The following is a 25,796-nucleotide window of genomic DNA, read 5'->3' as shown; positions in this document are numbered from 1 at the left end:
CCTGCCTGCCGCGTGGTATTTCATTCTCGGAAGTTCGCTCCTGTCAGACCCCTTCCAGTGCACGAATATACGAAGCCTCTAACACTGTGAATGATTGCTCACTGCATACCTGGCACCAGCCTAGACCTTGTAAGGAATTCAAAGCTAAATAACAGACCGGGCCAGGCAAGGCCCTGCCATTAGGGAATTTTCATGCCATGGAAGGTCAGTCTACGTGGCACCCCCACTCACAGTCAGCGTGTCCAGCTGGCAGCATCACCCACAGCTCACACAGGGGCCACATCAGCAGGACGCTGGGTCAGGCGGCTGGGGTAGGGGGCAGAGGCAGGGGAGAGGCGGCACACGGAAACCTGGACACGCCCAGAGGGGCCCACATGGCAGGCGTGCTGGGATCGTCCGCACGCCTTGGGTCTCCTGGCTCAGAGGTCTGGTGGCTGTGCCAGTGGGGGCTCTATGTGCATGCAGTTTGGGCAGAGTCCCCTAGGTGCCCCAGGGAGCCTCTCACAAGCAGCCTCCCCAGAGGCAGGAAGGAGGAGCTGGGGAACCATGGTGATGGTGGTACGCACGGCGGCCCCTAATCACAGGACCAAAGGCCAGAAATGGGCCTACATTCAATATCTGGATTAGTTAGCTCAAGCCAGCTTGGGCACCTTGATGGATGAAGCCACTGACCGTAAATATCTAGGTTACATTGGGCATTTTTAGGTTACATGTCACACGTGGAGATGCATGTGTGAAATGCAACCAAGAAAAGGGAAGATGCAGAGTAATAAGTACACATTGAGCACGATGATCCAATCTTTTTAAGGCTCAAGTCCAGGCTCACCTCCCCCCAGGAAGCCCTCCCCAGCTCCCCAGCGTGGGTGTGGGAACTTCCGTGTCTCCCACCACTGTGTCTATCACATCATCCTACACTCTTCCTACAGGCCCATCTCCACCTCACAGACTGGATTCCCGGAAGGCCACGTTCTGTCTATCGTCTTGTATCTGTAAGATCTGAGATGGGATGAGTGTTCAGCTAATGCCTACCAACCTGAGCTAAGAGAAAACTGGATGAGAATTTAGGGGAAGTTTTGAGAATATAGTCCGCTTGGTTCACTGAAGTACTGCTTATCTTTGACTTTCTAAGTTTAACGGAGGTTCTGATACACATTAACGATCTCTTCAGCCTGAGGATGGGTCTGCATTTTCTCCTGGGAGCTGGACCTTTCCATACCCCTCTGGTTTTTCACAGTGCAGCCAGGGGTGCTGAGAACCCCAGAACACCAGTGCTGAAGGGACCTTGCTGATCACCCAGTTGCCACTGGTCCTCCATCTTTTTTGTCTCTTTTCTGAGGGTCCTTGGAACCCTTCACGGAACCTCTGTGAGCTGAGATGTGGACTCCAAATGTTCAGGTTGCTAACAGAGACAGACTTGCTATATCCACAGTGCCTGGTGTGCAGAAGGTGCTCCATCAAGTCAGCTGCTCCTGTTATTCATCTGGTCATTTATCAAGCATCTGAGCCCCTACTGAGTACCCAGCCCAGATGATTCCCTGTCCTCAGAGGATTCACAGACCTTCGACCTCTGTCCCTGCAGCCACTGCACCCTGTACTTTGAAACTGCCTGGAGAGAGCTTACTCTCAATTACAGCTGCTCCCTTCAGGACCCCTTCCGTCACCTGTAGCCACACACAACCCAGGAGATATGCAAAAGGGCCTCCGGCAGATACAGGGGTCCCCAACTGAGAATCCTTGATCCAGTTTGCTGTCTCTTAAAGATAAGGAAGCTGGTCCCGTGTGACTCAGACCTCCCTCAGGCACCGAGGAGTCCAGGCTGCACACAGGCTCACGTTCCAAAGTGCGTCAGAGCCCCTTACCTTTCTGGAATAAGCCACCCTCAGAAAGGGCACGGAGATGGCACAGGGTAAAAGCAGGGAAGTGTGGGTACCGCTGGAGTCCCCACACAGAGGCCGCGAGCAGACAGGCTGCAGAAGAGCCAGCAAAGGGTGGCCCATGGGGCCACTTAAGCCAAGCATAGTTTGTCCCCGCCAGCGAGGCTCTGTGTGAGCCAGGGTCAGCCAGGCTGCCTTGTTTGCACGAGGACACAGACCTTCTGCCCCTCACCCCTCGGAATGTCTGCCTTGGGGCATGCCCTGTGCCAGCCAGCCGGCCAGCTCCACCCCGCATGGCCCCCCAGCACAAGAGCTAGGAAGGGAGGAACAGGAGTGACACCTCGGGGACAAAGGTCAAAGTGCATGTGTTTATTTTCTAGAACAAAGGCTAAAAGAAGCAAGTTTCTTTCATTTTATTTTAAGAAGGACAAAAATTGTTATTAAAACATCTACATTATTATCAAGATACTAGACCTTATGAATATTTCATATTAAAGTGTGGTATTCTTAAATTTTTAATACACAGACATTTTTAAAGGACCATTAAGTTGAAATTACTGCCCACCTGACAAACGCAGCCTCCTTCCTGGCCCCATGCCTAAGGGACCCTCACATCAGGGGTGCCTGTCCCCCCTTTGCCATATCTGCCGTGATGTCTAGACCCTGCCTGCCGGCGGGGGGAACACAGGCCCACTCCAACTCTCTGAGGCTCTCGGTCAGGTTTACAATGGAAATAAACACACTCATCATTCAGAGTACACGCCTGTCTCCCACCCACCTCCTGCTCCCTGCTTCCTCTAGCTCGCTTCCAACCCCATGGGGGGATACAGCTCTGGCCAGCCCAGGGTGCCCCCAACATCCCAGGGGCCTCTGCATGGATAACAGGTTGGAGAAGAAGAAAAATCTGGATTCTCACCCTATTCCTTCAGGTGGTAGACAGACACCAAGTCCTTTTCTTTCCCTGAGCACACGTGCTCCCTCCCCACTCAGCTGGGGTGGTCTGGAAGCTCTGAGGCAGAGCTGAGCCCAGGCAGGGACCACTTCTGCCCCTGCTGCCCAAATTACCTGCCCCCCGCACCCCGCTTCAGTCCCTCAATCCTTGCAAAAGGCTTGCTGACTCCAAAAAGTCCTCATTATGCCAGGATGGCTGCGTTTTCTGGCCAAATGCTTTATCTTTAGCCCTCATTCTTTATCATTAGAAGTGATTCCTCAGATACCACACACATATATAATATTATATAGAGCGATATATTTAATACCTGTGTATATATGCATCACGGGGGCGACATATATACACACTAAAAACAAGGCTGGTGACGACAGACTGTGACGGCACGGATCAGGGAAAACAAGTGTCATCAGCATTCACGGCCACGGCCCCCACCGCGGGTCTCTCCTCCCCCCTCCAGCCGCGCCACCAGCACCCAGACTCCTCAGTGCTGGCCTGCCAGGTGGAGGGGTGGGGAGAAGAAAGATGCATGCCACAATTATCAGGGAGAGGTCGGGCAGTGGCGGCGAGAACGGGGTTCTCTGTGGCCCAGGGTGCCCGTCATCATATCATCGCACACTCGAAATTCTTGTTTGAGGAGAAATAACGGGTATTCCATTCTGTCTCACCCCCCAACCCCCACCACTGACTCCAGCCTTGGTCCTTGGCTCCTTCGGGGGACCCCACCTCTTGTGCCAGTGGTGTGGGGCATTCTGGAATGTCTAGGGAACCGGGGGAGGCTGGGTCTGCCCACAGCGGGTGGGATGGAGAGGAGGGGGTGCACGCAGACACATCAGACAGGAGGGACAGGAGAGGGCTTGGCTGGGGGGGTGCGGGTGGGAGTTGGTGCTCAGCTGGGGTCCCAGGCAGCTGGTAGGGCCGGATCAGGGAGGGGCTGGGAAGGATAGTCCTAACTGTATGTCTGGGTTGAGGGGAGAAGGTGGAAGGACTCTGCTGAGTCCCTAAGAAAGAGGGGCTGTGTCCGATCCTGGAGCCCACGGTTAAGTCTCCCTTCTCCCCACGTCCCATGACTGCCCACCCTCCCAGTCCCTTCCCCCCAGGACCCTGTGCAGAACCTGAGCCCACGAGAGCCCTACCAGCTTCCTCCTCTCGGGAGCAGGCCATAGGAAAGTGATCTTCACTGCTACACTCCTTCCGACCATCCTCAGAGGGAACCGTCCCTCTACAAGGTGTGGACATAACCCACCCCTGGGTGGGGCTGCCTGGGATGCCAGCTGCTGACTCAGAGACTGTCACATCCTTGCTGAGAGCCTGGAGGCTCCAGCTGGTAACTGGCCCTGAGTCTTGTGACCATATGTGCGTCCCAGTTGTGCCATGCTGTGTGCTGGGGATGCTGGGCAGATCACTCCCCTCTCCTAGGCCTGTTTTTCTATCCGCAAAATGGGGGTTGGGGATGTATTATCTCTGAGGGCTCCAATGATTTACAATCTACAATCGGTGGCCCACAGAGAAGAAGGCCTGGGCAGATGGCCTCAGCAGAGAGCCAGGCTTCCCAGTCAGGCTGCAGAGACCATGAAGTCCAGCAGCTCCCATTCTTCCAACCAGAGGGGAAACTGAGGCCTCAGAGGGTTAAGTGACCTGTGCAGTGTCTCCAGTCCTGTCCTGGGGCTGTTTTTTAAAGCTAGTTGGGGGCCTTCTGCCCTTGTTGTGTCCTGATCTGCCCCCAGGGGTGGGGAGGGTGGGGTGGGAGTGGGGCAGGGAGAAGGACCCTCCTGCTGCAGATTCAAGTGGGGGACCCCAGGCTCCCCAGACCTGAGCATCGGGCCCCCTTGAAGAGCAGACAGAAGTTAAAGCTGTAGGCTGAAGCTGGAGGGGTCAGCCAGACCCCTCCCTCCACAACCAGGAGAGCTGGGGTCAGAGAGGGGAGGCACTGCCCAGGGTTTCGGTAGGATAAGAACCCTGGGACCAAGGGGTATGGGGGCGGGCTGCAGCTCGTGCACCTGGGTATGCACGGGGGCGGTGGTGGGGGTGGGGGCAGAAAGGATGGATGGGGCCCCGGGGTGGGGGGCTGCCCAATGCCCCCCGCCCCCAGCCCTGGCTGGCCCCAGTCCTCCTAACAGCGCTCTGTTCCCACCCCGGCCCCTGATCCTAGGACTTCACTTGTGGCCGAGAGCTGGCCTAGTCCCCGGTGCCAGCGGCAGTGGCAGGGGCCTCCGGGGCGGCACCAGGGGCGTTCCCATCCTCCTGCAGCAGGAAGTTGTATTTGCCAAAGTCGTCATCCCGCGGGCACAGGAGCATGTCCTTGCGGGCCTTGGCCAGCTTCTGCTTCAGAACCTCACGCCGGTCCAGCCACTCGTTGAGTTCCTCCTGCCCGTGAGCGCAGCGGCACTTGTCCCCGTCCGGGCAGGCCTTGCCCTTCTGGAGCCTGCGGGCAGCAGGAGGCTCACTGCCCAAGCCCCGTGCCCTGGCCTCCACAGGTTGCCCGGCCTGGGGCTGCAAGTCCCCATTCCCCCCAGCAACAAGCCTCTCCCAAGCAGCGTCAGCCCCAGGACAGCGAGCCTGGCCTAGCCTTCCCCGAGGATCTCACACTGGGAGGAGCGGTCCCTGCCTCCAATGCCCCCGTGGTCCTCACGCCAGGAGCGACTGTTTCTGGACACCCCACCCCGTCTGCCACCTCCCGGCCAAGCAGAACCAGAGGCGGCCACCCCACCGCCCCCCAGGCCCTGCCACCCTGGCCCCCCGGCCCGGCCCTCCCTGGGGGCACCTGTCACAGAGCCGGAACTCGCCCATGGGGAAGCGGTAGGCCCAGCCACTGGCGTCGCTGTCGGACGTGAACACCTTCTCCTTATGCTTCTCAGACTGGATGTGCTGCTGCCATTGCTTCTTGCTGTTGCTATTCTTGCCACAGAGCCAGCAGTGGTACCCCATCTGGGGACATGGCCACTGTGGGTGCCCACTCCCTGCCCCTCTGCCCACACCGCCTCCCCCGGGAGACTGAGGCCCTCCCCTCGGCCCCACCGGGTCAAGCTGGGACCAGCCTGTGGGTGGGCGTTACCATGATGTCGGCGTAGTCCGTGGGCATCTGGATCTGCTTCTCCCCTTCCCGTGAACCGACGGGCGTCCCTTCCCCTGGCTTCCCAGGGTTGTGTTTCTTCAGCCACATGTCATAGGTCTGCTGCATGTCCAGGACTGGTGGGCAAGAAGGGACGGAGGGCCTGGTGAGCATGGATCCTCCCTCCACTCTGTCCCACGACCCCAGTGGGACCCCAGCTGCAGGGCTGCCTGGTCCACTGGAGACCCAGAGAGGGCATGGCCCGGGGCAGGGCCCTGGCAGCAAAGTGAGGTTCAGCGGGTGCCCCGGGGCCTGCCGGGTGGGGGGTCAGGGTCAGCCCCGCCCCGCCCCGGGGCCTGCCGGGTGGGGGTCAGGGCCGCCCCGCCTCGCCCGCCCACTCACTCTTGTTCTCCTTCATGAACGTCCACATGTCTCTCTCCTCTGGGCTGTGTGCGAAGGAGCAGTTCCCCACGTACTGGCACTTACGGCCGTTCTGTGCGTGGATGCAGAGCTACAAGGGGGGCGTGGGGAGAGTCTGCTGAGTCCTGCTGGATGATGTCACGGCCCCAGCCAGCAGCCAAGCCCTCCTGGGCCCCAAGGCCTCACATCCAAAGCCCGGATGCCACCCCGCATCCCGCCCTGGTGCTCACATCGTATTGCTGTGGGAAGTTGCGAATGGACGGCAGCGGCCGCACCGACACCCACTTCCTCTTGGCCTTGGACATCACCAGGAGGACCCGCCGCTCCTTGGTCCAGCTGCAGGACACAGCGGGCTGTGTGACCTCCACAGAGAGCTCAGCTTTCTCACCCATGGCGCTCGCCCCCCGACCGCCCATGCCCCTGCATGGAGCCTGGCTCACCAGTGCCGTGCCTTGGCGCTGCAGTACTTGAGGTCCTTGTCGGGCTCCACCACCTGCCCGTTCCTCCAGCACTGGCCACACACAAACTTCATCTGCAGGTCAAAGGTGCTGGGCCCATGGGTCCGCGGGGCACCCTGCTGGCGAGAGGGGCTGGTGAAGCCACAGGACCAGGCTGAGGCCCCGGGGTCTGACACACAAGCTGCCTGGAGCCTTGGAGTCAGCAGGTCCATTCCCACTTACTGGTGGGAAGTGAAAGAGGAGAGTGAAAAAGCTGGCTTAAAACATTCAAAAAACTAAGATCATGGCATCCAGTCTCATCACTTCATGGCAAATAGATGGAGAAACAATGGAAACAGTGACAGATTTTATTTTTTGGGGCTCCAAAATCACTGCAGATGGTGACTGAAGCCATGAAATTAAAAGACACTTGCTCCTTGGAAGAAAAGCTGTGACTAACCTAGACAGCATATTAAAAAGCAAAAACATTACTTTGCCGACAAAGGTCCATCTATTGAAAGCTACGGTTTTTCCAGTAGTCATGTACGGTGTGAGAGTTGGACCGTAAGGAAAGCTGAGTGCCGAAGAATTGATGCTTTTGAATTGTGGTGTTGGAGAAGATTCTTGAGAGTCACTTGGACTGCAAGGAGATCAAACCAATCAATCCTAAAGGAATTCAGTCCTGAATATTTGTTGGAAGGACTGATGCCGAAACTGAAGTTCCAATACTTTGGTCACCTGACGTGAAGAACTAACTCATTGGAAAAGACCCTGATGCTGGGAAAGATTGAGGGCAGGAGGAGAAGGGGTCAACAGAAGATGAGATGGCTGGATGGCATCAATGACATGATGGACGTGAGTTTGAGCAAACTCCGGGAGTTGGTGATGGACTGGGAGGCCTGGTGTGCTGCAGTCCATGGGGTCGCCAAGAGTCAAACATGATGACTGAGTGACTGGACTGAACTGACCCTCTAACTCTGGGCCCCACGGCCTCTCAGCGTGGGGGCCAGGCCTGGGACAGGGCTCTGGTCTCCTGAAGGAGTGCTTGTCACCTTATCTGGCTAGTCCCCACAGGCCTGCTCTGTGGAGCTGCTGGAGTGTCCCTGGGCATGGCTTATGACCTCTCAGCTCCCTGCTTTTGCACATGCCTGGAATGCCCCTGTCTATCAGGCTTGTTCTGGAAACTTTTGAAATTCAGCTTAAGCACCACCTCCTTCAGGAAGCCTTCCCTGAAGTTCTCCTAGGTGGCAGCTGGCCATCCTATGGGCTTCCATAGTACCTAAACCACCTCACATTGACTGACTGCCTCATCTAGATATGAGGGCCAGGCCTGGTGGAGAGCAGCGCCTAGAGGGTGGGGCTGGAGAAGCCTGCCAGCCTGTCTGTCGGACAGACTTCTGAGCAGCCCTGGACTCTTTTTTTTTTTTTTAATTTTTTATTCGTTTGTGTCAGGTCTTAGTTGCAGCATGCAGGATCATCAATCTTCGTTATGGCCTGTGAGATCTTTTAGTTACAGCATATGGGGGATCAAGTTCCCTAACCAGGGATCGAACCTGGGACCCCCTGAATTGGGAGCATGGCGTCTTAGCCACTGGAGCACTAGGGAAGTCTCAGCCTCTCTGAAGCCCCACCAGGCTCCTTTCCATTCTCTGTCTCAGCCTTTCCTTTGCAGGCAGAAGGGCCTGCTCTTCTGCACTCCTGCCTGGGGCGGGCGAGAGATGGAAGGAATGCCCACCAGCCTTGTCTCCTACCACTTGCAACCCCTCGCCCAGCTGTGCTGGCCACCCTGCTGGCCCTCCTGTTGGCTAGACCTCCCCAAGCTCCCTGGGGCCTCAGATGTGGGGTCACCCCTCCAGGCAGCCCTCTCCTCTTCCTCTCCTGCCATGGGAGGATCCTCTGTCCCTGGCACTGCCTAGACCAGGGCCTCCCCTGAGCAGGAGGGGGCTCTCACTTCGTTGGATGTTTTTTTTCGGCCTTGCCACCCAGCATTTGGGAGCCTAGTTCTCTGATGAGGGATTGAACCTGTGTCTCCTATGTCAGAAGCTCAGAGTCTTAAGTGCTAGGTTGCCAGGAAAGTCCCTCCTGGGTGTTGAATGACCCTCTTGCTGGGAGACATGCAGCCTGGCTCAGCCCCAGGTTAACATACATCCCAACAGCAAGGTAAAATCCCACCTTTGTAACCTGGCTAAAGCTACCTGGCAGGCCCCTCTATCCCCACCCTCTAGGCCCTGCTCTCCATCGGGCCTGGCCCTCATAACTAGATAAGTCAGTCAACATGAGGTGGTTCAGATCCCACGGCCTGGCTAAAGCTGGCAGGAGGTTTACATGTCACCGGTGATTTCAAGACGTCCCATTGATTCCTCACAGAAGTGTGAGAGGGCCCATTTCACAGGTGAGGTAAGTGGAGTCCAGGGAGTCCCATGGCTTAGCCACTGCTCTAAGGAACAGCCACACTGGCCCACAGAGTCTCCTTTTCAGAACTGCAGACTCAGCATCTTCGTGCAGCAGACCTGGGGGTAGGGGTCATTCCCACTGGACTGAGCAGAAGCAGAGGCTCAGAGCGGTCACTAACCCTGCTGCGGGTAAGTGGCCTGAGGACAGAGATCTGGTGTGAGGCAGGTGCTCCCGCTCCCCTGTATGGTGGCACAGCTGTACCGGGGGCACCAGGCCTGAGCAGCTTCTACCCTGGCATCCTGTCCTTGACCTCAAGCTGCCATCGGCCCCACCCTCTGATGGCAAGCAAGACTCCTCATGCCTGGGCCATAGCCAGGCCTGGCACAGAAGGCCTGTTCCTGAGCCAGGCCCGAGTGGCATCTCGGGGCGGGTAGGATGCAGGGGGGTCAGGGGAATGGCGGTGGTGCAGAGTCGGTGTCCTCTCTCTAGCAGATGACGTTGCAGGTCCAGCCTGAGTCCTGCACTGCTTCCCAGCCAGGCTCCTGGCCAGGAGCAAAAATAAACCGCATGGCGGGTGGGGAAGAGGACTGAATGGGAGAGGGGTGGAGGACAGGAGCCACTAGTAAGAGGAGAGAGGAAGAAAAAGGACCAGGAAGGAGTGGGTAGGCCAGGAGGCTGAAGGCCGAGAAGGTCAGCCAGCCTGGCCCAGGCATACCCTACTGGCCAGCCTGCCCTGCTCCCTGGCTCCCAGCCATACCCAGGCGGGCCTTAAGAGGGGCCTGAGGCCCAGGGTCCTCCCTAGGTGACCAGTGGGTGGTCTGGGCATGGTGAGGGAGTCGTCCCCCACGTGACTGTCTCCTGGGCCCTGTGACTACCCCTCTCTCCCCTCTATCAGATAGTTACAATGACCCCTGCCTCTTGGGGAGAGTGTGAGCTTCAGGGGTGATGGGGTCCCTGCGTGGAGCAGGGACTCCTGTGAGCCTCTCTCTGGCCCTGGAGATGGCAGGCAGGATTCTGATCGGCAGTTTATGAATGAGGCGCCCTCAGGCTGATGAGGATGGAGCGGCTGGGGCGGGAGCAGAGTGGACTCTAGAGGAGCTGTCAGAGAACCCGAGACCACCTCTGCTGCTCTGCTCGAGTGCCCCGGGCAAGTCTCTAGAGGGTCCTGACCCTCAGCCTCCCCTCCCGAAAACACCACCATGCCCCAGCTCACAGCAGGGGACCCAGGTGAGGATCCAGAGGGATAGGAAGTGATATGAGCGGTGGGGGGAAAGGTTGAGGGACACCGAGACGTTTACATGGTCTCAGAGGCCCCCCAGGAAGACAGTCATTCATTACAAAGGAGGAGAGATTAACTTCACAACAGAGAAAGCTTTCCAGTGGAGGCACCTTTAATCAAGTTACCAGGGAAGGGACAAATGGAGGTGACATGTCTCCAATCAGACAATCCCAAACAGATGGGCCTTTTACAAAGCATCTGGTTCTTCAAAAATGTCAATGTCAGGACTTCCTTGGTGGTCCAGTGGCTAAAGACCCTGCGCTCCCAATGCAGGGGGCCTGGATCCCTGGTCAGGGAACTAGATCCTATAACTAAAGCCCCAGGTGCCACAACTAAGTCCCGGCATAGCCAAATAGATAAAGAATAAATATTAAAAAAAAAAGTCAACGTCATAAAAGACAAAGACTGAGGAACTGCTCTAGATTAAAGGCAATCAAAGACACACACAGACACACACACACACACACAGACACACACAGACACACAAGACAATAAAGGAACACAATGTGTTGCTGGGATCTGGGGAGGAGTCACAAAAATTTGAATAATAGTACATCACTGGAGGAGGAAACAGCAAGCCACTCCAGCATTCTTGCCTGGAGAATCCCATGGACAGAGGAGCCTGGCAGGCTACAGTCCATGGGGTCACAGTCGGACACGACTGAGTGACTAAGCACATGTGTACAGAACAGCGCAATCAGATAATCACCCCAACATGAATTTGGTGATGTTGACAACTGTCCTGTGGCTATTATGGAAGAGAGTGTCCTCATTTTTACACTGAAGTATTTTAGGGTAACGGGGCATCATGTTTCCAACTTACTCTCTCGTGGATCAGAAAAGTGTGTGTTTCTGTAAATAAATGTATATGTGTGTATGTATACGCACACACACAGCACAAAGTGAGTGCGGACAGGTGTAAAATGTTAACATCAGGGGAATCTAGAAAAAGCTATACACACATTCTGTGTGCTTTTCTTAAAATTTTCTGTTAGATAAATGATGACTAGGTAAAGAGATGGGGGCTTCCCTGGTGGCTCAGATGGTAAAGAATCTGCCTGCAATGCAGGAGACCCGGATTTGATCCCTTGGTCAGGAAGATCCCCTGGAGAAGAGAAGGGCAACCCACTCCAGTATTCTTGCCTGGAGAATTCCATGGAGAGAGGAGCCTGGCGGGCTACAGTCCCTGAGATTACAAACCGTCGGACTCTCCATTACACAGAGATAAACCAAAGGGATGGGGAACAGGGGATGCCCCTCGTGGGGGCTGACCCCACCCCCTATCCCAGCCCAGGGTCTTACCAAGCTGCTGCTGGCCTTCCCTGTGTGAGCCTCCATCTGCTGCCAGTATTTCTTGGATTCCTGGACGATGTCTTCGTGGGTCATGCCTGGGAAGGGAAGGGGGGAAAGACATGGCGTCCCTGGAGCTCAGTGAGGAGAAAGGTGGGGGGTCCAAGAGGTGTTGGTGCCACCCCAGGCCCAGGGAGGAGCCCCACTTCCCAGTTAGGCCAGGGAAAGACAAGGGGAGCAGGGACACCCTGCACGCTCTCTAGGCCCATTGGTTCATCTGCCGCTGGAGACAAGAGGCCTGATTCCAGGCCCCACAGAGAATGAGATGCAGGAGTAAGACGCGGGCTCTGCAGGATGACAGGGGCCTCCCCGTACCCACGCCAGTGTCTCTGTCCCTCCCCTGTCCCCTGCCTCCCTCAGAAGGGACCTCAAGTCTGACCCCTTCTCAGTGGCCTCCAGCCCGCAGGTTCTTAGAGCTTCATGTCTGGCCCAGCCCGGCTGCCCCGCTCACCAAGGGGCCAGGACTTCACTGCCAGTTGGCAAAGGGCAGACACCCAAGCCTGGTGGCCCAGACCCTCCCAATCTGACTGTGGACACTGAGCGCACCTCCGAGGGGCAGCTCACAACCTCTTCCACGAGGCCTGCCCTCCTCCCAACCCCGCTCTGGCCTTCTAGTTCCTTCTGCAGACCCACTTCATTTGCAGACTGGCCCTGTGGATACCGCTCCCCCACGGCGGCTCGCCAGTAGGGGCTTACTCGGCCAGGCATCTGCTTGGCACCCACCTTCTTGCTGATGGATGCATCTCCAGCCCGAGCTCTTCTGGGACCTTCCAGACCCCCACATCTGGCTTGCCTGCTCGACCTTTCCACCTGAAGTCCAACAGGCAGCTCAGACTGCCCCACATCCCACACAAGCCTAGATGTGATTCCCTGACCTGCTCCTCCCCGTCGCAGCACAGAGTCCCCACTGGGGTCAACCTGATGCCCTTTCTTTGTCTCATACACCATGTCTGGTTCATCAGTTCCCACTCGCTCCACCATCAAAACACCCACAATCTGATCACTTCTACAACCTCCACCGCTCCCACCCGGGCCTCAGCCACACCCCCGGGCCCCCCTCCATCTGCCCTTGGCCCCTCTGTTCACCCAGTAGCTAGAGCGAATTCTTAAAAACACTGATCAGGTCATACAACTCTACCCGCTCAACCCCCGACCCCCGAACCCTGCACAGTGTATTTAGAACAATCTCAGCTGGTGCTAGTGGTAAAGAACCCGCCTGCCAATGCAGGAGACATAAGAGACCAGTGTTTAATCCCTGTCGGGAAAGATCCACAGGAGGAAGGCATGACAACCACTCCAATATTCATGCCTGGGAGAATCCCACGGACAGAGGAGCCTGGAGGGCTACAGTCCATAGCTACAGAAATGACTGAAGCGACTTAGCATGCACACATGCATGCAACTATTTCTATTTCTGTTTATGATCTCGAGACTTTTTCACCTCTTAGGCCTCATCTCTGGCACTGCCCCTCCCCCCAGCACAAAGCTGCTCTGCCCTCACAGACGTCCTTCCTTCTGTATCAACCTTTCTCCTACTTCAGGCCTGCCAGCCTTACTGTTCCTCTGCCTGGAACGCTCTCTCTCCCCTTCCTTGCTCAAATGCCACCTCCCAGACTTCCTAATCCCAGATGCCCCATCCCGAGTCCCTCTCCGTCCTCCTGCTCTGCTTTCCTTTCCTCATGTTACTGACGTACATCTGAAATTCTATCACCCTATTCCATCAACTCTCAGAAGACAAGGCTTGTTAGATGCACTGTTATTTTCTGTTCCACACACACAACAAAAATGCCGTTAAGTGAACGATGACAGGCAGCAGGGGACAGTGTGCCTCCTGGAGCAGAAGGATGGAGGGTCCCTTACCTCCCCGTCTGACTGTCTGCCTTGCTCTCGTGTACATCCCAGGGCCCTGAGGCCAGGGGCCCCCACAGGCTCACTCAGGACCCTGACGGAGTAGGTGCTCAAGGAATCCCGTCAGGTGAGCCCACGAACAAGTGAATGGCCCTTAACCTCCTCATCGCTGAGGCGGAGCTGGCATCACCACCTCACAGAGGAGCAGTGGGGCTCGGTGAGGGGCCGCTGGTGACCAGACCACCCAGGTGGCCCGTGGAGCCCTGCCTCCTGGCTCCTCTGCACTGGCTCCCCTGGCAGTGCCCACACAGGGGTAAACCCAGGGTCTTCCGGGCCTGGAAGCCCCGGACTCTCCTTTGAGTCCTAGGATGTCCAGGAAGTACTGGCTTCTCTACAGCCCCCATCACAACATCACTGCCCTCCTCTGAACCCCACAGTCCTCTCACCCTCACCTAAGCCCCACCTAAGCCCCACCTAAATCCTCACCTGAGTCCTCACCTGAGCCCCAACCTGAGCCCTTACCTGAGCCCTCACCTGAGTCCTCACCTGAGCCCCAACCTGAGCCCTTACCTGAGCCCTCACCTAAATCCCCACCTGAGCCCCCACCTAAATCCCCACCTGAGCCCCCACCTAAATCCCCACCTGAGCCCCCACATAAATCCTCACCTGAGTCCTCACCTGAGCCCCAACCTGAGCCCTTACCTGAGCCCTCACCTAAATCCTCATCTGAACCCCCACCTGAGCCCTCACCTCAATCCTCACCTGAGCCCCCACCTGAATCCTCACCTGAGCCCTCACCTGAGCCCCCACCTGAGCCCTCACCTGAGTACTGCTGCAGGAGCCAGACCTTGAGCTCGATGAAGCTGTGGGCGAAGTGGCAGCTGTCCTCGCGCAGGCAGCCGTATCGCACCTCGTGGCGGCACACGTCGAACTGGAAGTGCTCCTGGAACTGGCGAACCTTGGAGTACTTGAGGGAGGTGGAGCGGACGATGTGCACCAGGCACCTGGTGGGCGGGGGCGGGCATGATGCAGTCTGCAGCCCCCCATCCCTGGCCGAGGCCCCTTCCCTGGTATCTGTGCCAGACACTTGATGAGGGTCTCCTACCCGGCTGCCTCCCCCTATTCACCACTGGCACAGGAGGGAAGGGGCGGGGGTCCTATGCTCAGGCAGGTCTGCTGCGAACCCCAGCAGTGTGCCCCTCTCCCAGCCTCACCCTGGAATCGGCTTAGGAAGGAGCTGCACCAGACCCCCAGAAAGGGCATCTCCCTTGGGTTCCCCAGCTTGATGCCCCGGAGTTGGTCTTGTACCCGGAGGGATGATGCCTGAGCATCTCCTCCGGGCTGGGAATTTTAACTACCTTCCCAGTAACCCTGGGAGATGGGGATTAACATCCACTTTATAGAAGAGGAAACCAAGGGTCACAGAGGTCAGAGAATATAAAACAGACCAGTGTTTGAGCTGGGGTTTGGACCCAACTCTGATTCCATCAACCCAGGCTGGGGCACAGCCAAGAGGAATCAGAGGGAGCATAGGTGGGTGCTGGACCCCACCAGCCTCTCACACTCACTGTCCGATGCCTGTGTCAGGACAGTGGAAGGCGCTGGATGGGAGTCAGGGATGTGGCCCTCACCTGCTGTCTGAGTAAAGTAAGTGGCTTCTGAGCCTCAGCTTTGTTAACTATGTATCAGAGACACTCACTCCTCCACACCGGAGGACTTTAATGACTGCAGAGATCATTAAAATATGCGAGAAAATGCTTGGACTATAGTAGATGCTTAGCACATGTGGTTCTGTCCTTTCCAGGTGGATGCTGGATCTGAGTCTCAAATCCTGCCCCTTGCCTTGACACCTTAGGCCCACCCTATGGCCACAGCTGCTCCCTAGGCATCTAAGCTCCCCCAGAGGGCCTCTTCACCTGCCCCTTCTCTGATCCAGGCCATGGGTCTGGCTGTGGGCCTCACTCACTTGTTGTTGTAGAAGCTGTGCTTGGCAGCCAGGTTGGAGCAGACAGACGGAGAGTCCTTGGTGCCTTTGCTGATGATCCGGGGTTTACTGTCAAAGCAGATCTGCCCGGGGAGGGGGTGGGCTGGGACCCAGCATGGCCACCCCAGAGGGACAGACTGGGTCCCTGCAAGCCCTGCCCTGAGTCAGGGGGGTAAGGAAGGAAACCCCAGGGTCTGTGGCCCCCACCTCTCTGATCCCACCACTCCAAATGCCTGGGGCAGGAGTTACTCCTTATCTCTGAGGCTTCCTTTCCTCAGCTGTAACCCAGGGGAAAACCACACCTTCTCTGTCCCATGGATTCACTGTGAAACCGAAGAAGGATCTAACGGAACTGCAGGTGCTTTGTGAAGTCTACGCAACCACTAGGCTGCAGACTGTGGTCCCCTGAAGGGAGCGGGAGGCCCACCTGCTCTAAGAGTCAGAGAAAAGGCTTGGTTGTGTGAGGGATGGGGGCTTGCCGAGCAGCACCAAACCCTGCTGGCAACCCAGACCCAGCGCCCTCACTTCCCATAGAAGGAGCCTGTCCCTGCCCGCATCACGTGATGCCTGGTAGGGAGGCAGGGGCCAGCAGGGTCTCCTGTGACAGCTCTGGGGAGGAAATGAACAGCTTGGTGGGGCTGCTGGCATCACCCTTGAGACTCAGAGGGTCCAAGACGCAGAAACATGTGGAGGGCACCCCGGGGAGAGGGCCTGGCCTGGACATGGGCAGGGAAGTGGGCTGGAAGGCGCCATGGGCATTGAAGCCAGCATAGTTGAGTGAGGAAGCGCAGGGGGCTTAGCATGAGTTTCTAGGGCACCTGAGTCTGGCCTCTGGTAGCCGGAAGTCAAGAGCCAGATGTGGTTCCTTCTCTTTGTGGCCTCAGTTTCCACCTTCACAAAATGAGGAGACTGGATAGGATCCGGGCTCTAGTGCCATAGGGTCCTATGGGCCTAACTTTCTGATAGTCCCAGGAACATATTCATTGTAAGGACAGGCCTCCAAAACCCTGGGGTCCCTGGGCTCATCGCCCACCATGGAGCCCACCCCGGTCTGTGCATGGACTGGGGAGGGGCTGGTACCTCACAGAGGAAAGTGAAGATGCCCTGGTGCTCCTTGAGGAGCTTGGCGATGGTGAGGCTGCCGCGCTTGACGCCCCCCAGCGGGTCAAAGAGCAGGTCGCGGTTAAGGGTGCCCTTCCGCTCCTCCGTCCACACGTCGATCTCCTCCTGATGGTAGGCGAAGGTGCAGTTATCCCCGTACTTACAGTCCTGCTTGTTAATCATGTCTGCAAAGAGGCAACAGGACACACGTTCCGCCAGGCGGACGGCACCGCAGCACCCTCGCGGCCACTACTGCGGCCGGACGGACAGGCAGCCACCCAGTGGGGCTTGGGGGATTATGCAGTCATCCCCACTCCTCCCCTGCACAGAGCTGCTGTGTATGCACCAGGCAAGATGGCAGGCACAAATGGGCTTTGTAGACATATAGAAAGTGAAAGTGTTAATCGCTCAGTTGTGTCCTACTCTTTGCAACCCCATGGACTGTAGCCCACCAGGCTCCTCTGTCCTTGGAATTCTCCAGGCAAGAACACTGGAGTGGGTTACCATGCCCTTCCTCCAAGGGATCTTCCCACCCCAGGGACTGGGGTCTCTTGAATTGTGTGCAGATTCTTTACCATCTGAGCCACCAGGGAAGCCCAGACATATATAAGCCTCTAAATAAACATGGGAGGTTTTACTATTATTACTATTAGTCACTAGGAAAATACCACTGGTGACGGAAAGCATGGGCCTTGGGGTCTGGCAGACATGGGCTGGGGATTCCGTTATTCCTGAGCCTCAGCTGTCCGTGAAACGAGAACATGGTTGTTATAGGAATTAAGTGAAATAATATATAAAATAAAAAGTAATGATAGTAAATAAAATAATAATAAAACTCTTGGGGGCCAGGGAGCTGGGAAGGCAGCAGGTTTATAACCTGGAGACCAGCCATTTCCTGGCAGTGGGAACTTCTTTTCTTTCTTCATCCCCCTCCCTCACACTCTAAGTCGCCCCTGGCCCTTGGCCAGGCTTGCTGGCACACAGGGATGAGCAGGCCGGTGGCCAAGAGACCCCACAGTCAGTGGGCTCTGCACTGTGACCAACTCTGCATTTATCGGGGAGCCCTGGGGGGGCTCCCAAGATCTGGGCACTGCTTGAAGGAGGAGCAGAGGATGACCAGGTTCCCAGGGCACAAACATGTGCAAGAGTCAGTGTTCAGGGTATGTGGCGACTGCTCAGGGCCGATGGGGGACTTGTAGGCCTCATGGAATCGGGACTTCATCCACACTGGCTGGGGCGTGACCAGAGGAGACCTTCAAGCTCAGAAATGACTAGCCCTTAAGATCCAGCTGAGGGACGTCCCTGGTGGCCCAGTGGTTAAGAATCCGCCTTTCAATGCAGGAGGCACAGGTTCAATCCCTGGTCAGAGAACTTAAGATCCCACACGTGGTGGAGCAACTGAACCATGTGCTACAACTCGGGAGGAAAGCCCACATGCTGCAAAGGAAGATCCCGCAACCGAGACCCAACACAGCCAAAGCTAAGCAAGCAAATATTTAAAAAATAAAGCTAGCTTTTAAAAGAGCCAGCCGGGAAGACAATGAGCTGATTCAGGAAGCCTGGGTGGGCTACTGCCACGGGCTGGGTTGGGAGACAAAGGCGGAGCCTGGGGCGGGCTCCCAAAGCCTGTTTCCTCACTCAGAGTTGTCATGAGGACGTGTGACAGTGGGAACAAAAGGGTGACACTCTAAAGCTCTGAACACTATCAAGACTGTTCAGGTCTTGCACCCAGACGGCACCCAGACGCTTGGCTGGGAAGAAGAAAGCAAATGAGGTACCTGCCGAATATCCACGACATGTCAACCCAACATGAGCCAGAAGGGAGGATGATGGCAACACGCGAAGTTTTAAAAGCTAGTGTCTGTCAAGCCCTTACTACGGTCCAGTCTCCAGTGCTTTACAGAGATTCTCTCCACATCCTTCCCATACAGCCCTCTGGGGCCCAGCAGCGTATCAGAACTGTCTGACCCTCCCATCCAGGAGCTGCTGAGGCCCCAGCTCGAGTGTAACACCCGGAGGCTCTCGTCGGCCTGCAGAGCTGGTCAGGGCCGGAGCTGCTTGTTCTTACATGGACTCCATCCTCTCCAGACCACCCCTGTCTGCCTGCCTGTCTGCCTGCGGTGAGGTGCAGAGCCCTGGCTGGCTGTGGGCAGCTGGGCCCTTGGCCGTGCCGCCCGCCCCTGCGGCGGCCCACCCACCTTTGCACAGGTAGTAGGAGCCCACGAAGCTGGTCTTGGTGGGCCGGGGCCGGATCCGCTTCCACGTCTGGTCCTCGGAGCTCCTGAGCCGGCCGAGCAGCGTGTCCCTCTTGCATTTGTGCTCGAGGCCCTCGCGGTAGGTGTAGTCGCCCGCCCTGGGGCCTGTGGGGGAAGGGAGGTCCGGGACTGTGGTTCCCGAGGCAGAACTGAAGGGGGACAGGGTGTCGGGGCTGGCCGGAAATTCCTTCCGGGGAGCCCCTTCTCAGCACCCACCCCCTTTCCACCACCACCCTGACTCTGCAGTCAGAGAGCCTGACCATGTCAGCGTCTCCTTGGAACAAATGGTGAAGACAGCCTGGCAGAGAGCAGGCTCCGTCTCCTCCTTTTCCTGCCCAGGGAGGCGCGGCCAGCTTTCCTTAGCCTCCCTTCCATGCTCCTTTTCTTCTTTCCGCTGGTCCTCCCCAGTCTTCTGACCAAGGGACTCTTCTCTTCCAACAATGGAGTGGGGTGAGTCTCCCCAAAGAGACCAGGAGGACCAAGGTCCCTCGCGGGGACCCACGCGACGCGGCTGGCCAGCACCTGGTGGGCAAAAGCTCTGCTTCCCTAGCAGGGGGCTGCGGATCAGGGAGCGGATGCGCTCCGTACAAGGAAAAAGACTTCCTCGTGGGCACCGACACCCAGCTAGACGGCGTTCTGCCCCCTGGCCCTGCAGGGCCATGGGCTTCGTAGGATGACTCTGGCAGGTGTGACATGCATGTGACAGGGAGGGGGTGGACGACAGCAATAGATGACCTCTGAGGTCCTGTCAACTCCAGCCCCTCTGAGATGGAGAATTCCAGACTGGGAAGATTTGTAACCCTGAGATACCCAGAGAATATTATTCTGAAACATCAGGACTGTGGAATTCTGGCAGATGAAATGATGTGAGTCTAGATATCTGAAATTCTAGGTGTGTTGAAAATTGTTTACCAACACCAGGCACCTAGCCAGAATTGCTCCTATAGTCTCCTTTGGGTTTGGGGGCGGGGAGCCCAGGAAATAACCTTTCTCAGGCTCCTCTGTCCACTGGACTCTAGGCAAGGTTTGAATTCACCCAGTGAGAGGTGGATGGAGAGGTGACTGTGGACAGAGATGCAGGCTGCACTTTCTCAGCAGATATGTTTGTGGCAGCTAGCTAGACCCTGCCTTCCACAGCCAGGAACCAGCCTCTGGGCTGTGGGATAGCCGTGATACTGGCCAGCAGCCCCCTGAGCTCTGTGTGAGCAGCGTACCCCACTTCTGGGCCTCAGCTTGTGGAGAAGTAGCCTACAAGCCCGATGGTGTCTGCTGGCTTCCACTCCTCCAGCCTTTCTGGCAGTTTTGAAAGTCCCTGCCCCCCCGACATCCCCAGCTGCTCTAAATAGGCAGCAGGGCTTCTGTCTTCCCAGACTTATCTCTGACGGATGCACTGGGCTTCTGTCATTCTGGGATGCTATGCTCCTGAGACCCCTGCCATCTCTGGGCAGAGGGGTGGAGCACGGAGGTGTGGCCTTACCTGTTTTGGGGTAGCAGAGCTGACAGGCCTGCTTAAACTCGTGGGTGGCAGCCAAGGGGTTCTTGATGAGCAAGGCGGTGTTGGGCATGGAAGGCTCTGGCTGTAACAGGAGGAGGCTGGCTTTAGGTGCTGGACAGTGGCTGGAGCCACCAGGGCCAGCCTGGGCACCAGAAGTGTGACACTCCCCCCCAATCCCACCCAAGGGCCAAACCGCAGCCTGGACCCTCCTTCTTCCCCCAGCCTCCCAGACAGGGAGGTTCTTGTAACATGATCCAAGAATCCAACAGGGCTACTTCAGCCTAGTCGAGGTTCGGTGCCTGAGAACCGTTCCTTGAGTCAAAGTCTAATGTCAAAGGAGTGAAACAGGAGTGGCCCTGACTGGGCCCTAAGCACAGCCCGCCCCCACCCCCCAACCCATCCTCTCTCCCAAGCCCCCACGGCCTCATTAGATGGGAAGGAGGCAAAACTCAGAGAGGTTTGGTGGCTTTCCCAGGGCCACACAGCTACTGTCTTGGCTGAGGCCAGAGTCTAGGTCACTTGAGTCCTGGACAGATGCTCTCCTCAACTCAAACCTGGCTGAATCCTGAGATCAGGGATGTTAATGACCCTGGAGAGATCACTCAGCCCTCTGAGCCTCAGTGTCCTCTCTGGTCAGAAAAGCGAGGGCCAAGCCCTCTGCTTGCTCCAGCACGCCACCAGGCCAGGAAGGGTCTGGAAGGGCCGGGAAGAGACCGTCTCTGGCCCGCCTGCTCTTGAGGGATGCTGGACCTCATCCCAAGCTGAGGGCTCACCCCCACTCTGGAGCCCACAGTGCCTTGCCTCCACCCCCTGGAGAGCACGAGGTACCTGGGCATCCATCCTCGCCAAGTCACTCACCGAGGGGGCTGGTTTCTGAGTACCGCTCGGGGGACGATGGTCCTGTGAGTTGGCGTCCTCTGGGCGAGAAGACAGAGGGGTCACCTGCCCTGAAGGGTGTAAGGGGCCCTCGGTGTTTCTGTATTTCTCTTCTGTATTTCCAACTTGGAGAAGCCATTCAGGCCACACATGCTCTCCTATGTGGGCCATCGCCCGGGGACAGAGAAGCCTCCCAGCTCGGGCACGTCCACCCCACGCTTACACCTTCTATCCCCTGACAGCCCCTGGGAGAAAGCCTGAGGTCCTCAGCTTGGCTCCCCGTCCTCCGAGACCAGCCTCAGGCCTTCAAGGCCCCCCAGCCCAACCACCCTGTGGGGAATGCCTCTGCTCAGCCACTAGACCCTCCAACACCAGGCCTGTGCAGCATCGCTCCGTCGGCTGGCAGGCGATCCTGCTAGCTGTCACCTCCTCCAGGAAGTCTCCGTGAAGCCCACCTGTGCCCCCCGGGAATTCCCATCAACAGCGAGCACTCTAGGCTAGGTCTGTCGGAAAACTGGTCCCACAGAGGCCCAGGAAGTTCTGCTTCCTTGCAGGGTCCCAGGTCAGAGTGGTGCTGGAGGAGCCCATGGCCTTGCATCCTGCCCCCAGCCCCAGGATCATCCTCCCACCAGTCTGGCAATCCCAGGGTCCTGGGAGGCTGGGCAGAGAGCGCCAGACTATATCCCAGCCCTGCTCTTGATCTTAAGCAAGTCACCCAGTCCCTGAGGTCTCGGCCCACGTTGTGGTGGGCATCACAGGAGACGCAAAGCCCGGGGCCCCAGACCAGGAAAGAGTTGTCATCCCAGCTGTGCTCTCCAGAGACTAGAGACAGATGGCATTTTGCCAACTTTCAGGTGGTGGCAGAAGGCCTCACCCAGGTAGGAGCTGGGCTTGTCCAGGGAACCACGGGATGACCCGAAGCTGTCAAGGGCGTCCAATCGGGTCTCCGAATATGGCAGCAGGTCCAGGGAGTCTAGCCCTGAGCCTGGGGGCTCCAGGGCATCCAGCACAGAGGCCGCCAGCTTCTTGGAGGGGTCCACGACGAGGCCGAAGGAGGCAGGGGGCAGCGGGCTGGACACGGGGATGGAGCCCCCCACCACAGGGGGCAGCAGCGGGGTCCCACCGGGGAACACGGGGATCAGCTGGGGCAGCTCGCTGGGCACACCACCGCCAGGCAGGCCACCCTGCACCAGGGACTGCGAGATGGGAACAGAGGGAGGGGTTGGAGGAGAACACCAGTGAGATGTGAGTGCCCAGGCCTGTTCTGCAGGGTGGACCTTCAGTCCCTCCTGGATGCATGTTCTGTACTTTTCGTGTTTCATCCAGCGCAAGCCGCCTTCCCCTAGGCCTCAGTCTTCCCACTGCGACACGAATGCAGGGCCTTCCCTCCACCTCACCTGGGATATGAGGATGTGATGGGGTCCCAGCGGGGAGGGGGGAGAGGGGTTCCGGGAACAGGAAGGGACAGCCCCACTCACCAGTGAGTCCAGGAGGGTATCCAGCTCCGGACCGAAGACGTCCCCGTCGGAGAAGTCGTCCAGGCTCTCAGTGCCGGGGAGGGCCCTGCTGCTGCTGTCCAGGGGGGCCAGCAGGTCCAGAACGTGAGGGAAGAGGGGCATCGTGGGGGTGGAGGGGAGGGGGGCTGGGGAGCCTCGCAGGTCCACGTAGCAGTCTGTGGATGGGGGTGGACTCAGTAGCTGCAGGGGGTCCCATCTGGTGGGAATGCAGGAGCTGGCCCGGGGCCCTGGGCTCCTCAGCCACCGCCTGCCCTCCTCCCCTGCCTCCCCGGAGCCTGGAGCCCTGCCTTCCCTGTGGCCTGACCCCACGGGGAGGCTCAGCCGATGGAGGGGCCTTCAGTCCTGCGGCATCTCCCAGACGGGCCAGGTCAGTGCCCATCTCTGGGGTACGCAACACCCCCTCTCAAGGACACTTTGTAACTGTGACCCCTCCTGGAAGCCAGTGAGGAAGATAAAAGGAGAGGAGGACTTCGAGAGAGGTGGACCCCCAGCTGGGTCCCATGGAGGTGGCCCCGTACCTCCCAGGCTGGAGACTCGCCCTGCAGGGGAGTCTGTTTTCCTGCACCACTCTTTTCTTTCATGCTTCAGGCAGTCCCCAGGACAGGGAGCCCCCAGGAGCCCTGTCTGCAGGGCCAGGGATCTGCAGGGGCTTGACCCAGCTGACCTCCTGGGGTCGTGGTGGGGGAGGGGCTGAGTTCTCCCCAGGGCGCAAATCCACCCCATCATCTGGAGTCAGGGACACTACCTGTTTCGATGTCATCTATGGACCCCAATCCATTGGAAGTTCCCTGTAAAGAAGGGGGACAGGGCGGGTCAGACAGAGAGACACAGGCTAGGAGGGCCCCCTCCCTGAGTGACCTGCTGTGTTAACCACCAGGCCGGCTGGGCAGGGGCCTTGTGTCTGCCTCTCACCAGAGTGTCCTCGGAGGGAGGGGATACAACCTCTGAGCTGGTTCCTTGCCTGTCACAAGGGGGTGTTTTACTGAGCCCTACAGATACATGCCAGGCGTGGACAGGTCACAGATCAAAGCCTAAAACACCAGTCTCCTGATTGACCAGTGTCCCCTCGCCCAGTTATAGCCCCAGGCCCAACCGGCCCAGGTGGGACTTCCCTGCCACCTCCCGCTGGAGGAAAAGCTGGGCCCAAGCCTGCCCTGTGGGCCTGGCCAAGTCCCCCATCCTCTCTGGGCCCCCTTCCTCATCTGTAAAATGAGGACAGGACAGTCATCCTCCTCCCCGGGCTGTTAAAAGGATGAGATCACTTGACATTTGTACAGAGCTTAGAACAGTGCCCGACACACAGGGAGTGCTACGTGTGTCAGTCGAATGTGAAACATCAACCAGGAGGTTGGCCTGGGGAAGCTGGCGTTCTCGTCCACCGGCCTCCACGCCTGGCCCAAGCGGACTCGCCTGGCTTGTGTCCAGCACTGGGCTGTGGCCTGCCTTTCCCCACCTGCCTCCAGGCCCTCAAGTGAGCAGCGCCCTCCTCTGCACCTGCCCGCAGCCTGGCTGCTCAGTGAAGTCCAAGGTGAGCAGGAGGCCAAGGCTGCCTCAGGCTCTGTCTGGTCCTGGATCTCACAGCCCTCCTTGCATCTGGCTCCCCACGCTGCCAAGAGTGCCCTGGGGCCTCGCTGTCTCCAGACCACGGGGAGCGCCCCATGGGCTCGCAGGGAATGACCGCCTGGCTGGCACCTCCACACTGGAGAATCTGGTGGGGAGCCCAGCGGCCAGGCTCACATGCAGCATCTGAGTGAGACCTCTGGAAGGTCAGGGGATCCGGCTGGGCCCCTCCCGTCCTTCCATCCCACGTGTGTCCACAGGCCACTCTGTGTAGGGGGTGGTATGTGGGTGTGGGAGTGTGTGGTGGATGTGGGGGTGTGTGCGCACGTGTGCACGTGTGTACGCACACATGGCACCATGCTAGCACAGGGAGGCAGGGTCTGACCCGGTCCTCTCCACCGTGGAGTCCTCTCTGCCTGGGCTTCTTAAAGACTCCCATCTCTGTGACCAACATGTAGTGGGGGATCCATAAGGTTGCAGGGATGGGTGGCTCTCTTGGCAGCATGCCCACTGCCATGCACGGCACCCCTGGCTACAGACTTAGTGCACCCCGAGGGCTGGCCCTTGTGGAGCTGAGCATCCCACCCATATGTGCTGTGGCCCTTTGGCCATGATCATTCAGTCATTCAACAGATGTCTTCTCAGCAGCCGCTGTGCCTGCCCAGTGCCACTCTGCCCGCTGTAATGAGCAGACACACCCCCTCATGGGCCCCAAGGACCTGCAGGGGCTCCCCAGCACTGCCCTGGAAAGACCTGAAAGGCCCAGCCCTGCCTCGGGCACCGCACTCCCTTATGCCAGCCACACACCCACCCAGGGACCCGGGCGCCAGTGTCATCTCCATTTTACAGAGGGAACCTAAGGCCAGGACATGACGTCATTTCCTTTAGGTCATGCCACCAGTGACAGCAGGAGACCCTCCAGTCTGCAGAACTATGAGGAATAAATTTCTTATTTGTAAGTCACCCAGTACATGACTGTTTGTTTTTTTTTTGGGCCATACCACGTGGCCAAGATCTTAGTTCCCTGACCAGGGATGGAACCTGGGGCCCCAGTAATGAGTGCCAAGTCCTAGCCAGCGGACCACCAGGAAATTCCTCGCATTCAGTTACAGTGGCCAGAACAGACTAAGACCTTCCCTTAATTTAGTTTTTTTTTGAGGACCCAGTATGCGGCAGGCCTGGCAATTCTGGTTGCAAACCATCCTGAACGCGACACAGGCAGGCCCGCATGTGCCTCCCTTGCAGCCTGGCAGGCCTCCAAGGGCAAGGACACGCCTGTCTCAGCTCTGGCCCAGCGGCAGTCCAGAGCCAAGAAGGGGTCCCTGGGAGTCTGTGGAGTGAACGAGTGAATGAGCTGCCCTACTGTGTGACACTGGCCAAGTCCCCTTGTCACTCTTGAGCTCAG

At 57.9% G+C, this 25,796-nt stretch overlaps 1 protein-coding gene across 3 annotated transcripts in view; it reads right to left on the bottom strand.

The window, feature by feature from the left end:
- Window positions 1-2,387: 2,387 nt before the first annotated feature.
- Window positions 2,388-25,796, bottom strand: part of ZC3H7B (zinc finger CCCH-type containing 7B) — a 55,180-nt gene continuing 31,771 nt past the window's right edge. For 2 of the 3 annotated variants that reach the window (XM_068969737.1, XM_068969736.1), the window contains exons 8-23: window positions 23,577-23,619; window positions 22,793-22,986; window positions 22,189-22,510; window positions 21,297-21,355; window positions 20,421-20,520; window positions 18,887-19,048; window positions 16,668-16,873; window positions 15,570-15,670; window positions 14,426-14,607; window positions 11,708-11,793; window positions 6,736-6,872; window positions 6,526-6,631; window positions 6,278-6,386; window positions 5,879-6,012; window positions 5,588-5,751; window positions 2,388-5,248 (exon numbers count right to left, since the gene is read on the bottom strand). In XM_068969737.1, the coding sequence (XP_068825838.1) occupies window positions 5,002-5,248; window positions 5,588-5,751; window positions 5,879-6,012; window positions 6,278-6,386; window positions 6,526-6,631; window positions 6,736-6,872; window positions 11,708-11,793; window positions 14,426-14,607; window positions 15,570-15,670; window positions 16,668-16,873; window positions 18,887-19,048; window positions 20,421-20,520; window positions 21,297-21,355; window positions 22,189-22,510; window positions 22,793-22,986; window positions 23,577-23,619 (2,352 nt within the window). In that variant the 3' untranslated portion in view covers window positions 2,388-5,001. The remainder of the gene's footprint in view (window positions 5,249-5,587; window positions 5,752-5,878; window positions 6,013-6,277; window positions 6,387-6,525; window positions 6,632-6,735; window positions 6,873-11,707; window positions 11,794-14,425; window positions 14,608-15,569; window positions 15,671-16,667; window positions 16,874-18,886; window positions 19,049-20,420; window positions 20,521-21,296; window positions 21,356-22,188; window positions 22,511-22,792; window positions 22,987-23,576; window positions 23,620-25,796) is intronic. The other variant, XM_068969738.1, reaches the window with a different exon arrangement.

This window comes from Capricornis sumatraensis, chromosome 4 (genome assembly GCF_032405125.1).
Source record: "Capricornis sumatraensis isolate serow.1 chromosome 4, serow.2, whole genome shotgun sequence".
Classification (NCBI taxonomy): Eukaryota; Metazoa; Chordata; class Mammalia; order Artiodactyla; family Bovidae; genus Capricornis; species Capricornis sumatraensis.
This window is presented reverse-complemented; position numbering and strand designations above follow the sequence as displayed.